The following is a 14,730-nucleotide window of genomic DNA, read 5'->3' as shown; positions in this document are numbered from 1 at the left end:
ATCGTTTGAAAACCTTCACCGCAGATACAAATCAACACATGTACAGGAAGGGACGACTACGAGAAGCCTAAATTGCCAACGGATGCCCTGCGATTGAAGCTCCTTTGCGAAGGACCGTCTTGGTACCCGAAGGGGCTCACCCACCTCTACCTACGTACTCAGGATTTTTGTCACGCAAGTACCCTCTGACCCCAAGTGTTCGAGGTCAGCGAGTGTACTGAGCTCCTTAATATTGCGGATGGCTTGAACAAGCTCTTCTAAAGATGTAAAGCCTAGGATGTCGACAGAATTTGTGCATACGCACCCAGATTGTACCCCTGGAAAACTCCCGTTCGGAGAACGAGTTAACGAAATTCTTACCTCGAATCACCGTCGAGCCCTGCTGGTCATGAGTTGTCGCAGCAAGGAAGTTGTTGGGTTCACTTAAACAAAACGCTCCGAGGCCATACTTTTGGATAACCAGGATCAGCGATAATTCAATACAGCACAACAGTGCTTACTTTGACGTTTCTGGCTTCATCCTAATGTAAGCAACACGACACTCTACTACCACAATAATGTAAGATCAGTCATTCCAAGAAGGGGTCAGCGTCGCCCGGTTGGTATAGAAATGGATACATAGAGCCATGGTCTACATAAGAAGTTGTTATTACTCGCATCATGAAAAAATCAGCTTACAAGACGAATTAGGCGAATCAACAATTAGATGATCACCGCTAACTAACGAAGGGCTCTAGAAATCATCTTCTTGAAGTTCAGAAGGTTGAAATTATGCCACAGCTGGCAGGCATGAAGATAATCTGGTAGAACCAGCCGACGACGGCAATACCACCGTAGAAGCCGAGAGTCAGACCGATACGGGTCATCGACTCCATCATGCGGGTGAAGTTGTAGGTGACGATGAACGAGCACAGGAACAGGTTCGCGTCGGCGGTGGTCATGCGGTAGGAACGGAGGTAAGTGGGGAAGGAAAGGAAATAGGAAAAGGTAAGTACAGTAGTTCGATCGTGTCTACACAAGAGAACTAGATGTAAAGGAGAAAGGGCCCTATATGGGCTAACAAAAGCTAGTCCTGGAAACAACCAGCATAGGCTATAGAGGGAAGACCCTATAGTGAGATTTTATCAGACCTTGTAAAGGCCTTTTCGTAAGAGAGGCAGTCAAAGCGTATCTGGTGACTTTTATCTTGTGGCGGCCATGCGAGTAGCCGGATTCTAGATTTAGGCTATAACGGGGGTCAGAGTAGTGTTGTCGGCTGATTTACATACCTTACCGGCTTTCATCAGCTCGTGAAATCATTACAGTAGCAAAGTCCACCTAACTGAGTGACCTCTTGAGAGTGCGGACGAGGCTGTTCCGCCCCAGTCATTATCCAAAATTGAACAGAGGACATAGATCCGCTAAGCCAAGCCACCCACCCAAGCTTTTGCCTTTCAGCGAATGAGGTTCTCGGCTTGAGTGAGACGGGAAAATCCCGCACACTTCCCAGCGCCCCCCGGAATCGCTGGGCGCAAAAGCAAACTCAGAATTTACCTCCAAGATGATGATCCCGTCTTGGTACCATGGTTGGTCTAACTTGTCCTGGTTCTCTGACTTTTCTAACCCTCTCATATACTCTGTACTCATCCACAATATAGCACCGTTCGGAACCTGGTTTCCTCGAGTCCAATCGTCGTTTAGATCGTCCCGCTTGGGCTTCCGGACCGGGATTGCCCTGAGCGCTGAGTGGATGCCGATGCCCTGCTTTTTCGCCGAAGTGTCTCCGACACGCACTGGAGACTCCATGGGGTTCCCCCAACCCAGCGTTGCGGATGCGTAATGGGGAGATATTCGCGTGGTGATGCTCCATCTCCAAGCCGGACACTGTCCGAAATCACCTCCAGCTCCCGTCCCTGCCCATGTGATGTACCCGTGTTTTTTTCGGCTTTGCGGAGCCCCCCGAGTCCTGGACCTTGTTAGTTCCTTGTCTCGGCCCTTTCTCTCGGCATTGTCTTCTGCCGTGGCCCGTATTGAAGGGGATATCCACTTGCCAGGCCGAAATCCTGCGCTGCGAAATGCACGGGAAGCCGGGAATTTTCGAGAAGTGCAGTTCCCGATGCGACTCGCTTACTGTACTACAGTACACAAGGTTCAAATCAGATCAGAAGTCTATTGATGCCAGGCAGGTCCAAACTGGCTTTTGCCACTGAACGCCCTGCCAGAAAAACCTTGGGAGTGCGACTAGTTAAGCTCTCAGCCACTACGATTCGTCCAAACGCCCGATCAAACCCCCAAAATTCCCCGGCCTTTTTGCCTCCTCCACATTCTGCGTTTCCCTGCCAGTCGAATAGACTCGATACATTGTTCCATTTTCGCCCAACTATGCCAATCTTGGATGACCGGTGAGCGCCCGCGTTTTCGTTGTCTTCTCCTCATTTTCTTCTCGGTCGCTGGCTGCGGGTGCCGTCGCCGAACCGGTGGTTGGCCCGGTTGTTCGGTTGGATCCTCTTTCTTCTCCACTCAAGTCAAAACAGACTGTCGTACAGTCCGTACATACGGAGACTCCAGATCAATTTGCAAGAAACTGGGGCGCATCCCCGACCTGGTCTTTTTTTTTTCTTGGTCGAAGTTTCGCCGACGCTTCTCCACCATTGTTTCTGGCGTCAGAGTCTGCTAGGTCTGGTCGTTAAAGTGTATTTCCGGTCGTCATGCAAAGTGCTATTCAAGGTGGTGTGGTGTCTCTGAAGATCGGCCTCAAATAGTCCTCGTTTCCCCCCCCATTCTTTCTTCCCCAGGTCTTTCTTTTTTGACCATTCTCCATCTTCAATTCCCACTTCTCCAGACTGGGGTTTACCTCATCACTTCCTCTGGGGTTTCTTCTTTGATCTATAGTTCTATTCTTCTATCTACTTTTCTTTATATATACCCGCATCCCTTGCAATCAAGGGTGCTTAATCCCGCCCACCATGTCCGACCTTAAGGATGCTGAGGTTCCCCAGGACCTCCACAAGGAGGGCGGCGCCTACGAGATTGACGATGTGCACGAGCAGAAGATGGAGAGCCAGATGAACGAGGCCGCCATGGACTCCGAACTGCAACTGCTCGAGGAGAAGCTGCAGACTATGCCCAAGGCCCGATTCGAGCTCACCATTGCCAACCCTGCCCTCTTCACATATATCCTGGTCGCCTTCGCCTCTATGGGAGGTCTGCTCTCCGGTCTTGATCAGTCCCTGATCAGTGGTGCCAACCTCTACCTCCCCCATGACCTCCACCTCTCCGATTCGATGAACAGTCTGGTTAACGCCGGTATGCCCCTTGGTGCCGTCGGTGGTGCTTTGATTCTGTCTCCCGCCAACGAGTACCTGGGCCGTCGCATGGCTATCATTGTTTCTTGCATTCTGTACACTATTGGTGCCGGCTTGGAGGCTGGTGCCATCAACTTTGGCATGATTTTCGCTGGTCGTTTCATCCTCGGTATGGGTGTTGGTTTGGAAGGTGGTACTGTCCCGGTTTACGTCGCGGAGTGTGGTAAGTTCTGCATTTGCAATCTCCTTTGATAAAGCACACTGTATAACCTGGAGACTAACATTTTTTGAATCTCAATAGTTCCCCGCAAGATCCGTGGTAACCTCGTCTCGCTCTACCAGCTCAACATTGCGCTGGGTGAAGTTCTCGGCTACGCCGTTGCTGCCATGTTTGTCAGCGTCAAGGGTAACTGGCGCTACATCCTCGGTTCTTCTTTGATCTTCTCCACCATCCTGCTCGTGGGTATGCTCTTCATGCCCGAGAGTCCCCGTTACCTGATGCACAAGAACCAAGAGGTCGCCGCGTACGGCGTCTGGAAGAAGATCCGCGGCTTCAACGACATTGAATCCAAGGATGAGTTCCTGGGCATGCGCCAAGCTGTCACCGCCGAGTCCGAGGAGCAGTCCAAGACCAAGAAGTATGCCTGGATGGACTTCTTCACCGAGCCCCGTGCCCGTCGTGCCATTGTCTACGCCAACATCATGATCGTCCTCGGCCAGCTGACTGGTGTCAATGCCGTCATGTATTACATGTCGACCCTGATGACCAACATTGGTTTCGACGACAAGACCTCCGTCTTCATGTCTCTCGTCGGTGGTGGTTCGCTGCTGATCGGGACCATCCCCGCTGTCCTGTACATGGAGCGCTTCGGCCGCCGCTACTGGGCCAACGTTATGCTCCCCGGTTTCTTCGTCGGTCTGATCCTCGTCGGTGTCGGCTACACCATCGACTACACCAAGTACCCCGCCGCCGCGCAGGGCGTCTACCTGACCGGTATCGTCCTGTACATGGGATTCTTCGGTTCCTACGCCTGTTTGACCTGGGTCGTCCCCTCGGAGGTCTTCCCCACGTACCTCCGTTCCTACGGCATGACCACCGCCGACGCGAACCTGTTCCTGTGCTCGTTCATCGTCACCTACAACTTCACCCGCATGATGGAGTCGATGACCCGTATCGGTCTGACTCTCGGCTTCTACGGTGGTATTGCCGTCGTCGGCTGGTTCTACCAGATTATCTTCATGCCCGAGACTAAGAACAAGTCTCTCGAGGAGATTGATGAGCTCTTCTCCAAGCCTACCTCTGTCATTGTTAAGCAGAACCTTAAGCAGACTTCGGAGGTTATTAAGGACCTGGCGCATTTGCGTCTGCGTAAGGTTTTCTCGCCTGAGCCTTACCGCTAAGGCTGTGGTTGGTTTGGGAATGACTTGATGTGGTTGTTATGATTGTTTATTTTTTTTAAAGGTTTACGCTTCATGTTCTGAGATGAGCGTGTTATATAGTGACGATGTGATCGTATGATGCATTGAAATATACCCCCAAATTTTACTGTACAATTTTGGATACATTGAACATCGGAAAGTAGAGCCAACCTTCTCTCAATACTCACCCGTCAATAGATAATACCGTATCTACCTTTATATATTGACGGGTGAGTATTAGCAACCTTACACCTGTCCAGCATTATTTATTTGAGCATTAACTTCTCTTCAGTGACGGCAAGTATATAGTAGTCGGTCGAGGAATGACAATATACCGAAAAGGGCCTGGTCTCTATCTCAATCTAGACAACTGAGAATTTAAAAGGCCGTGCTGGAGACCTTCTCAAATGACGTTGAAGTAGCTCTATCTAAATCAAAGAGAGCCCTTGGTTTTGCGGGAATTTCTCCGCCCATTTTCAAAGACCAAGTTAGACTGATGCACTGTTGCTACCAGATTTCCGTTCTCGTCTACCATCTGGATATGCATGTCGAACCGGCCTCCCTCCAGTCTATGCGTCTTTGCACGATTCAAAATCCATTCCATTTTGCCCGCGGGGTCAGCACGGAAGTCAAAGTCCATAGTCATGGTTTTATATTCATAATCGAGGACAGCGTTCATTCCTTTCTTCTGATAGTTCAGATGCATAGGGGGAATCTGCGCATGTAAGCAAAGAGTGTTCAGGGTGCCTGGGGTTGTGTATCGACCACATACAATATCTGCCATAAGGCCAAGATGCTCCAAGTGAAAATTATCGCCAGAATCCAGCTTGCCCCACTGATCGCGGCAATTCTGGCCCCTGCTAGGACTCCAAAGGAGGCTTTCACCATCTTTAGGGTTGTAGTATCGAATGCTCGCAGTAGGTGGGTTCAATTTGTAAAACAATGCGTTCGTCCAGCGGGCGCACTCACGCTCTCTGTCTGGAGTCAGAATTGGAGGCAGACTCATATTGATGCCAGACTTGATATTTAGATCACCCATGGTAAGAACAGCTAGGCTGTATAGGACCGCGCTTTTGGTGTGTGGTGACACAATCTTCGCTTGAATGGTTGAATGTCGCCGGCCTAGTTTTATGCCTTCGAGCTGGATATGGAAAGCACCCGGGGGGATTAGCTGCAGATAGTGCAGGCTCATATGAATTGGATCTGGTTGGTTGAGATTGGCGTGGTAATCCTGGAAATAATTCCGACTTGCGCGGATGAGCAGTGCAGCTATATAGCCACCATGTAGGTAGAGGTCTCGACCATCTGTAAATTATCAGCATGAGCTTGACGACAAGGAATTGGTAAAGATGAATATACATACGTGGACTACACCAATCCTTTGGAGCGAAGCCAGCATAACGCCCTTGTTCTCCTTGGACTGGCTCAAGAGCAATAGCTTGTTCGAAACTGGCCCGAGGGTGATCAATGTCCTGCCAATCGGGCGTGACGTCCGGGTGACAATTAGGAAGATGACTGTTTGCCATAACCGCAAAAGAGATGAATAAGGTGTTTGAGATTTTCACTACACTAATGGGAAATATCTAGAATATATAGGTTTCCGACTTTAAGGAGGGAATCACATAATAAGTGAACACGGGTCAGCGAGATCGGTGAAGCCGGCGCTAGCAACATAATTAATACATGAAACGTGATGTTTAATTGGCTCCGTTCAAGCGGGCTAGCGTGCAGGTGGACTAGCGTGCGGTTGAACTAGGCGGGCGGACTAGCGTGCGGGTGGACTAGTGTGCGGGCGGATTCGTGTACGGGCCTACCGTGAGACCCTGAAGATAACTTTGATTAAGCCTCATTCAGGCCTTTGATAAATGTCTTCCGCTAAGTATACATCTGCCCCTATAGGCCGTGATAATTACATTTAGGGAAGATAACTAAGAATATGGGACTTCAACAGGAAGCTTAATAACGGCATTGATTGGCCAAGATGTACATACATACATGTATCAATTTGAACATGATGCCTAAGGCCTGGAAACGAGTGAATCTTTAGACTGTAGCTGCACATTCAATGAATAAGATGGAAGGAATGGATTAGCGGAGTGGATAAGCTCAGGGCGGTTCTTGTAAACGAAGAGATGTTATCATTTCCAAGAATAGAAGTCAATCCGACTCTTCTTGCATTCCGATGGTTCACTGTCGTAGATCTACGGCCGAGTTAGTGAGATTTCAAACTGACTGTCACTCCATATTTGGTTAGAAAGTAATCTATAACTTCTTTACAATCAAGTACTGGCTTTCGTCGCTGTCAGCTTTCGCTCTCACTAGCTTCCACTAGCTCCCTTGCTCTATTTTATGCAGAAGCTTAGATGGAGGCTGAGACTCCTGAGGACGCATCGTTTCATTCACCGCAGAGAAGACTAAGGCCTAGTCATAGTGCTCACACAGAGCTATTCTACAAAAGTACTCAATGCTACCTTAGTCTTACTCGAAGAGGGCCATGTAGGCTATCCAAGCTGTGTTTCATCGCATCAACTCCATTTGTGTATATGCTCTAAAAAAGGTCGCAGCCAATGGACTTATTCAACACCAATCTAATTTCCAGCCACGTTCAGCAGGGCATTCATACTGGCATGTCATCTTCCACAATTTGCAGAATCAGGAATTTGCATAGCTCCAAGGTGTACAAATCACCATTCGGACTAGGCCAGATCCATTTTGAACCCATAATAAAATTACTCATCTCACAATCTAGTGAAGATGATAGAACGAAGTGACAACCGATCTTACCTGTGTCAAAAAACTATATAAGTCTCACACATTCCCGTCATTCTCAATCCTCCCCAACAACAGCGTTCGTGACAATCTCATATCGCAATACCTTAAAACCGCTTTTCATCTATTCAGATACCAATCTCAGACTTAAAGTCAACACGATGGTTCCTAAGACCCTAGTTATTCTTGCCACGGCCCTGACTGCCACCGCGACCAACGTCCACAACCAGTTTGGCCACAGTGGCTGGATCCAGGACGATCAGGGTACCGACGTCGCTCTGAACAACAAAGGCTCTGCCACCGTCGGAGGTGGATGGGGCTTCTTCTGGGTTTCTGGTTCCGTTTGCAGCAAGAACTCGGTGACCTATACCTGGCCATCCAACTATGGCGGTATGTTTCCAAGAAGCTCTCGGTCTCGATGGATCTATGATCCTTACTGACATATGCTTAGACGTCTATATCCGTAGCGATGGCTTCCTTTATGATGCTAGTGGTAAGTATTCTACTTACTAATACAGAGTATGAGATACTGACTATGCTATAGGCAATCAGCTTTCCAGCGGAGCGCATATTTGCTAAGTGATCATTGACTCTGTCAAGATAGGGAGAAGGTAGGGGTCAACGAGGTTGGCAAGATGTATGATTGAGATATTGCCAACCTAGAACGCTGGTCCTGATACCCGCAAATTTGGATACCGTCATGGCAATTAAGCGTAGCCACGCTGTAACAGATCGGTATGGAATTCACAATCATTGTCGTTGGAATATGGCCACTCGGAATTGCAACATCGGAGGGCCTCGGTTTATCCTGTCAGCTCAGGGGTATTTCAACAGCCCCGAGTACTCTCATCCCATGGTTTCTTTCCTTCAGAATCAGCATCATTATCAATCCATATTATTACTCTCCCTCATTTATTCCACCGCTGACTGGCATATTTCCACGTACTTCACGGTACTTATAATTGGGGACAGATAGCAACGAAGGGAGTTGATGATTCATAAGGGAGTAGGGTGGTGCTTAATCAGAGGGGAGAAAATGTGAATATATATTTAGACTGTCTATAAATAGATTACCATTTGTCCTCAGAAGCATGCAGTCTGCTCTAGGCAAAAGAATATGGACGGTGGTCACGGTAAGACAAGGAAAATTCAAAGTCTATAGAATTGGTCTAATGAACGAAACTTGAGGGACTAAAAGTAAAGAGAAAAATGTCCGACAAAACGGGATGATTCTTTTCATTGCGTGATAATGATATGGGGCAAGCGATTCCGAAGAGGAAGAACCAATCGCTTCCTTAGGTGGCACGCCACAGGTCTTTCCAGGGACAAGTCGCTAGTGAAACAGTACTCTAACCATCTAACTATACAGTAAGAACATAAGGATTCAATCAGCGTTCCCCGAGGCAGAATACGGAAGAGCAGTACGACTGAATTAATTAACGCAGGATTTTAGAAAACCTCATATCAAAAATTAATTAACATATCTGAATATATCTCAATTTCAGCGTGTGCGATTAAATAGCCAGAGCAGATGATCCGCCGCAGTCACGAAGGCATCCAACTCTTGAGGCTCAACCACAGCACAGAAATTAAAGGACCGTACGATAAACCACGATCTGAGTGATAAGGAGCTAGCTGCTGCTGCGCCAACCAAAAGGATCCAACGAAATACCTCAGGGCCTTGCATAAACCAAAACTCTTCGTCGGTACTCATGACTGCGTTTTTTAAACACAATACATTTTCCTGTGTTTTCTGGTTGCCCCCGGTACGACAGGGGACTGGAGTATTTATGAGGGCCCTCCAATATATATCCGCAGCGAGCACGCAGCATTTCTGAGCAATGCCGAGGGTGGAACTTCCGGGGGCCAAGTAAGTAATTTCACACACCTCGATGATCGATCCAGTTCGTGATAGGTCCGAGGTCATGAAAACATTCTCAATCATACAAATGAATGAAAGGATCGGACTCGGTAGCCTGGATCGTATTGGTCTTTCCATTTGCTTCTGAACAGCGAGAGAGAGCAGATTGGTGTACTCTCCCATATAGCCAGCAGGCCCTGCATGGGGTTGGGTGTGCACTGTCTCCAGCCTAGCAAACAGAGCATTCCATATATGTCGTCTACCCAAGTTAGTAGTATTCATTTTGCTCAAGGTCTACGTCTATGTTCAAAAACTCACGAGATGAACAGATAGCCGATGCAAGTACCGGCGTCTGGCATTTCATATTTACAGCGGCGCATAATTGCATCCAACCCTCGCTCATGGGCTGTTCCCTCGGCAACGTCTCCATTCATACTCTACAAATAGTTAATCAATTTTGACCTGAAGATATTGATGAGCATGATTTGGGTAGGGCCTACCGTATAGTAGAATAAATACAATGTTGCTGCAAGGGTATTCAGAGGAATATCTTTGTAGTCGCACTCCGTGATAGCTCGGTGGACTCGTTGAATGACCTGGGTTTTATGATAGAGGGTGATTGGACTTGCACGTGTGCCCCGACAAATGTCAATAAATGTCGAAGTACCGAAAAACAATGCGTGAAATAAACAAGGATCCTTGATCGCCGTGTCTATCCATGAAGTTTGAAGCCGGTAGGCCATTGTCTTGGGGTATAAGTACGCCAACTTGACAACTGCCGATTTCCCTACGGATTATATCAGTATCAGTAGGGATCTTTTCTATGCGTATGATAATCATCGCTACCACGAAGGAGTAGAAAACACTCACTGCGAGACATCAAGGTCGAAAAATGCGCTTTTTCTGGGACCGGGTAGCGGGTGGCAGTACTTGGAGATGCCGGAATTCGATCCAGTCTTTCATTATTGCCCGCTATTTCAGTTTCTATGGAGGGTAGGCTCTGGATTTCTTGTTCCTTGTATCGGCACCAGAGGCCTATTCTATATAAAATATTCAGTTTCTCTCGCAACTAACCATCATTAACACACGTACCGTAAACAGCGCGAGCACATCGGTAGATCTCGGCTACATTGCCTTTTGGCTGTTTTGCATCTCAGGCAGGCTTGTGGATTCCGTGTATAGCTGCCATCTAGCGGGGCATGGTGCGATTGATGACTGGTTGGATGATAATGGATGTATCAGCTACGTGTACTTAGGTGTATATCATCTCCCATCTTCAATGATTCACGGATACACCCGATATGCCAAGTGGATAGTCAAGTCGAAATACGAACCTTCCTACAAGACAGGAAGTTCCCCATAATACCGGATCTTGAGAGCCCTGTTCACCGTGGTATTGACATGTTTGCGATAGTCTATTTCATGAATAAGGAACCGCATTATCAACATGAGAATCGAAAAATTTGCACTTACCTTTGACACCTTGAACACACAGGCCAGTTCCTATCACAGAGTCTTTTCTTCGCCTTGCATGTTACACATGCGTTTTTAGGAAGATGAACCCTTCTCTGGAGGCCACTCATACCAGGAGGGAGTCCTTGGATGTAATAGCTTCCGATAATTTGGCAATTCACTGCTCAAATAGACTGGATTTGCGGGGTCTAGCGACACTATTCGAGTGTGAGCGCAGATGCGAGCTAGACCTCGCTTATATTGTGTTCAGTGCTGCTGCGGCTGAGGTTGGAAATAGCACTAAGTTGCCCCACCAGAATTCAATTCTTAATGAACGGAATCGAGCAACCATGTCACGTTCTATTGAGCCTGCTTACTTAGACTATACCTCTCTCGGTCGCTTATTGAGATATCAAGGAGATTGTGAAATTAGCATAAAAATATTCAGGTCTGGCTTCAAGTACCCTCTAGGCATCCAGCACTTGACTCTACCAGTAAAAGTGAGGAGAGGGTAGGTAGGTAAGCACTAGAACTGAAAAGGAGTACCAAGAACCGCCCGGGCCTGGAGTCTGGACGTGTGATTATTATTCCTCGGGGTTTTCACGACCTTGGGTCGTAAGCAGCCTTAGGGGAGAGTGTGCAACGCTGAGTGATGGACGTGAGCATTCTGGGACTCTCACCAGCGTTGGTAATATTGGTGTGGTGATCTCCAACCAAGGGAAATATGAAGAGGCAGAAGCGACACATCGACGGGCATAGGAAACACAGAATAAGGTACTTGGAATCTTGGAGTCGAACATCTTGACACGCTCAGAACTCTCAATAACCTTGGAAATGTGCTTGATTGCTAAGGGAAATACAAGGTAGCGGAATGGATGCATTGACGGACTTTGGAAGTACAAGAGGAAGTTATTGGATTCGAGCACCTTGACAGGCTCGGAAGCGTCAGTAACCTTGATACTGCGCTTGACTGCCAGGAATTTTAGTCAGAGCCAATGTTCATGAATTGTATAGGCATTATATTAATTACCTTCTCCTGGTGCTCTAAAAGCAAATACGGGGATTAATCCACTCTCTGGCTATATATTATCCCGTAGTTCACCAGTGCATTAGCGCTGCATAATTACAATTTTTGAAAATTAACAATATTTATAGGGTCTCTAATATCTCCTATACTGTAGAGAGGTAATATCGTAGCAACTCAGGTATGAATGAGCTAAAATTGCACAATTGATTTTATCGGGCAAATCTGGCGCCTGGGAGTTTATGTGGAGGAAGCATATGGAGGATGGAATTATTCCAAATCAAATTTCAGCTTTTCCCACACGGACTTGTATTGTGACTTGCATAATATTCATTTTCTATTCTGTGCAATTTCTATCTCATAGAGGAATGGCATGTTTGTGGTTTAACAGAATAATGAAAACCAGCAGCTGTCATTTCAAACCCGTCACCATAACTCTAACACCAAATGTCCCACTTCGTGGGGCAGGATGGCCTAAGTCTCGAACCATAAGAATATCTTCCAATGTAGTATCTATCATGGTCATATTGATAGAACGGATGATAGCTGCCAAGGCGAGGTAGATCTCTGCATACGCAAGGCTTGAGCTTGATTAGAATAGGGAAATCTTGAGGGGTAGACGGAAGACATACTGCATTCCTATGCATTGCCGGCTGCCTTTGTTGAAACTGACAAGGTAGCGACCCAAATATTCACCGTTATCGGAGGCTTTAACCCATCGCTCAGGGTTAAAACATTCTGGATCCGGGAAAACCGTCGGATCCATGTGGACGAAGTATGCATATTGGCTGACCGGGGTCTGACATTTGTGAGCATCGGCTGAACTATTTCAAGTGCTTAAAAAGGCTTAGAAACTTACCCCTGGAGGTATAACGTAGCCATTGTATAGCATGGGGGTGGTAGGTGATATTCTGGGCGTTCGACTCGCTATCCCCATTGAGAAACGAAGGGATTCATTCACGATGCCAGTCTCGAATAATTGGTCAACATCTGATGTCATTTACCTCAAGGAAATAGACTCACAAGATATGGTAATTGTGCAAGTTGCGTGTAAGTTGGTGGGTTTGTTTTCGCCTCTGCAAGTGACTCAAGCTCTAGCTGAAGCTCCTGCATAATGCTCCTCTCGTGTAGTAAATGAAATAAGCCGACTGATAGTGCCCGGGACACAGTCTCTGTGCCAGCACCAAATATAGCTGCTGCCTCCTCTTCTAGACGAATAAGAGACTTTTCATTTTCCGGTACATCTGCACCAGCCAGGGCATCAAAGACCGTTCTGACAGCAGCGAGCTCGGTATCAGTATCAACAACAATCGGTTGCTTTTCAAGAGAGCGGAGGGCCTGTTGTCGGATCATATCTCGCACTGCAATCACATCAGCCATGGAGACATCCATGAATTGTAGAATCTCTTGCGGTATAGAGTTGAGAATCTTGATGACCCACGGCATAAATCTATTTATGTGACACATAGACATGACCCAACACACGGCATCAATCATCTGGTTCTCAAATATTTCTTGCTTGAGATAACCATGACTGCGTCCAAAGCAGCAAGATGTGACTACATCAGCACTAAATGCAGAAAGAATGCGATTGAGTTCGAGAACACTGCCAGTGTTGCAAGTCGACCTAAGCCGGGCGACCAAATTGTTTACCTCTGTTTGGATCGCCGGTTCCATTCTCATGACATGACGCCGAGAAAAAAAATTATTCAGGAAGCTGCGGCGCAGACGATGATGCGCATGTTTACTCGTAGCAACCATTGGATTGAAAGTTGTGAAAATGGCCGTATGGGCGGGATCCTTGTCCCTCTTATGCGGAGCTCCAGCATAGATATGGTCATAGTAATGGGGGTCTTTGACATGAAGCTCGCGTGGATTTATCCGTATGATGGGGCCTTTGAATTATCAGTAGATACTCGAGAATTAAAAGGATTTGGGTTCCAACCATATTCTTCGTGTAATCGATTAATCTTTTCGACATACATGCCACCTTTGATCACATCGTAATAGAATTCATATAAATGCGAGACAGCCGCCAGCTTTGGACCAGGGAATTTTCTCAGTGGATGGAAGAAGAGGCGATATGTTGTGCGGAACAGTAAGCTCGTTGCAAGACAGAGAGCAATGAGCGCACATATCTCTAGGCTATTGAAACCAGAGTGGTGAAGAGTGACTCTGTGAAAGTTGAGCCACATGATATCTCTGAGGCAGCTAGCTTCAGAATCCCAATGTATAGGTTGTTAAGTAGTGGAAATGTATCACAGAAGCTATTCTTCATCAATTTATAATATTTTGGGAAACAATGAGTACATAGGGAAGGACAAATTATGGCCTGCCTAAAAATGATACTGTTTCCTGACACGTTATTTACTCAAGTGGGCATGATCTGTTAACTATTCGTTATGGGCCTGTAGATCCTTACCTAATTAAAAAGATCTGATCCTTGGATTACGATTAGCATGGGGTCGTTGGTGGCTGAAGAACATGCTGCCCGATCTTCCCACAGATTTGCCGATACTCCACCAGCGCATTAGCGCTGTATAGCTGAAGTATTTGAAATTTAACAGTATTTTACAGAGTTTTTACTATGAGCTATAGAGAGGTAAGATTGATCTGGTAACTGAGATATGAATGAGCTAAAAAAGCACTATTGATTTTTATCGGCGAATTTATGGCTAGAGAGTGTACATACACGTGTACCCATTCAACTATGTAAGCGCGGTATTCTCGACATTGGACAGATCGGAAAATTGAGAAGTTTGGATGTCTAGAAATTAGGCCCCAATACACGGCCTTTTCGAATTTACTTTAAACTACAATCATAACAGCGGCTTTCTACACATATTATTCAGACACGGTAAAATGTTGGAAATGGTGCTATTCCCCGAATTAGCCATCCTGATACTTCTACTGGCTCTCCT

At 46.8% G+C, this 14,730-nt stretch overlaps 6 protein-coding genes across 6 annotated transcripts; 3 read left to right on the top strand and 3 right to left on the bottom strand.

Moving 5' to 3' along the window:
* Positions 1-755: 755 nt before the first annotated feature.
* On the bottom strand, positions 756-941 carry N7496_007939 (MFS sugar transporter; the record flags this gene model as incomplete). Its single annotated transcript, XM_056700858.1, has 1 exon — positions 756-941. The coding sequence occupies one exon, from the start codon at positions 939-941 to the stop codon at positions 756-758; it is 186 nt and encodes a 61-aa protein (XP_056552921.1).
* A 599-nt stretch (positions 942-1,540) lies between these two features.
* N7496_007938 (uncharacterized protein) lies at positions 1,541-1,819 on the top strand (the record flags this gene model as incomplete). The annotated part of the gene is made up of 2 exons (XM_056700857.1): positions 1,541-1,565; positions 1,638-1,819. 2 exons carry the CDS (start codon positions 1,541-1,543, stop codon positions 1,817-1,819), a joined length of 207 nt encoding a protein of 68 aa, XP_056552920.1.
* A 1,126-nt stretch (positions 1,820-2,945) lies between these two features.
* Positions 2,946-4,685, top strand: N7496_007937 (uncharacterized protein; the record flags this gene model as incomplete). Its single annotated transcript, XM_056700856.1, has 2 exons — positions 2,946-3,507; positions 3,586-4,685. The coding sequence occupies 2 exons, from the start codon at positions 2,946-2,948 to the stop codon at positions 4,683-4,685; spliced, it is 1,662 nt and encodes a 553-aa protein (XP_056552919.1).
* Positions 4,686-5,136: 451 nt separating this feature from the next.
* Positions 5,137-6,229, bottom strand: N7496_007936 (thioesterase family protein; the record flags this gene model as incomplete). Its single annotated transcript, XM_056700855.1, has 3 exons — positions 5,137-5,418; positions 5,476-6,008; positions 6,067-6,229. The coding sequence occupies 3 exons, from the start codon at positions 6,227-6,229 to the stop codon at positions 5,137-5,139; spliced, it is 978 nt and encodes a 325-aa protein (XP_056552918.1).
* Positions 6,230-7,633: 1,404 nt separating this feature from the next.
* N7496_007935 (uncharacterized protein) lies at positions 7,634-8,119 on the top strand (the record flags this gene model as incomplete). The annotated part of the gene is made up of 3 exons (XM_056700854.1): positions 7,634-7,862; positions 7,924-7,965; positions 8,073-8,119. The coding sequence occupies 3 exons, from the start codon at positions 7,634-7,636 to the stop codon at positions 8,117-8,119; spliced, it is 318 nt and encodes a 105-aa protein (XP_056552917.1).
* Positions 8,120-12,221: 4,102 nt separating this feature from the next.
* On the bottom strand, positions 12,222-14,004 carry N7496_007934 (cytochrome P450; the record flags this gene model as incomplete). Its single annotated transcript, XM_056700853.1, has 5 exons — positions 12,222-12,390; positions 12,442-12,608; positions 12,669-12,779; positions 12,833-13,704; positions 13,755-14,004. 5 exons carry the CDS (start codon positions 14,002-14,004, stop codon positions 12,222-12,224), a joined length of 1,569 nt encoding a protein of 522 aa, XP_056552916.1.
* Between the last annotated feature and the right edge of the window lie 726 nt (positions 14,005-14,730).

The sequence above is a fragment of the Penicillium cataractarum genome (genome assembly GCF_028827025.1).
Source record: "Penicillium cataractarum strain IBT 29864 chromosome Unknown utg000007l, whole genome shotgun sequence".
NCBI lineage: Eukaryota > Fungi > Ascomycota > Eurotiomycetes > Eurotiales > Aspergillaceae > Penicillium > Penicillium cataractarum.
Note: the sequence above shows the minus strand (reverse complement) of the source record. Positions and strands in the feature narration are given on the sequence as shown.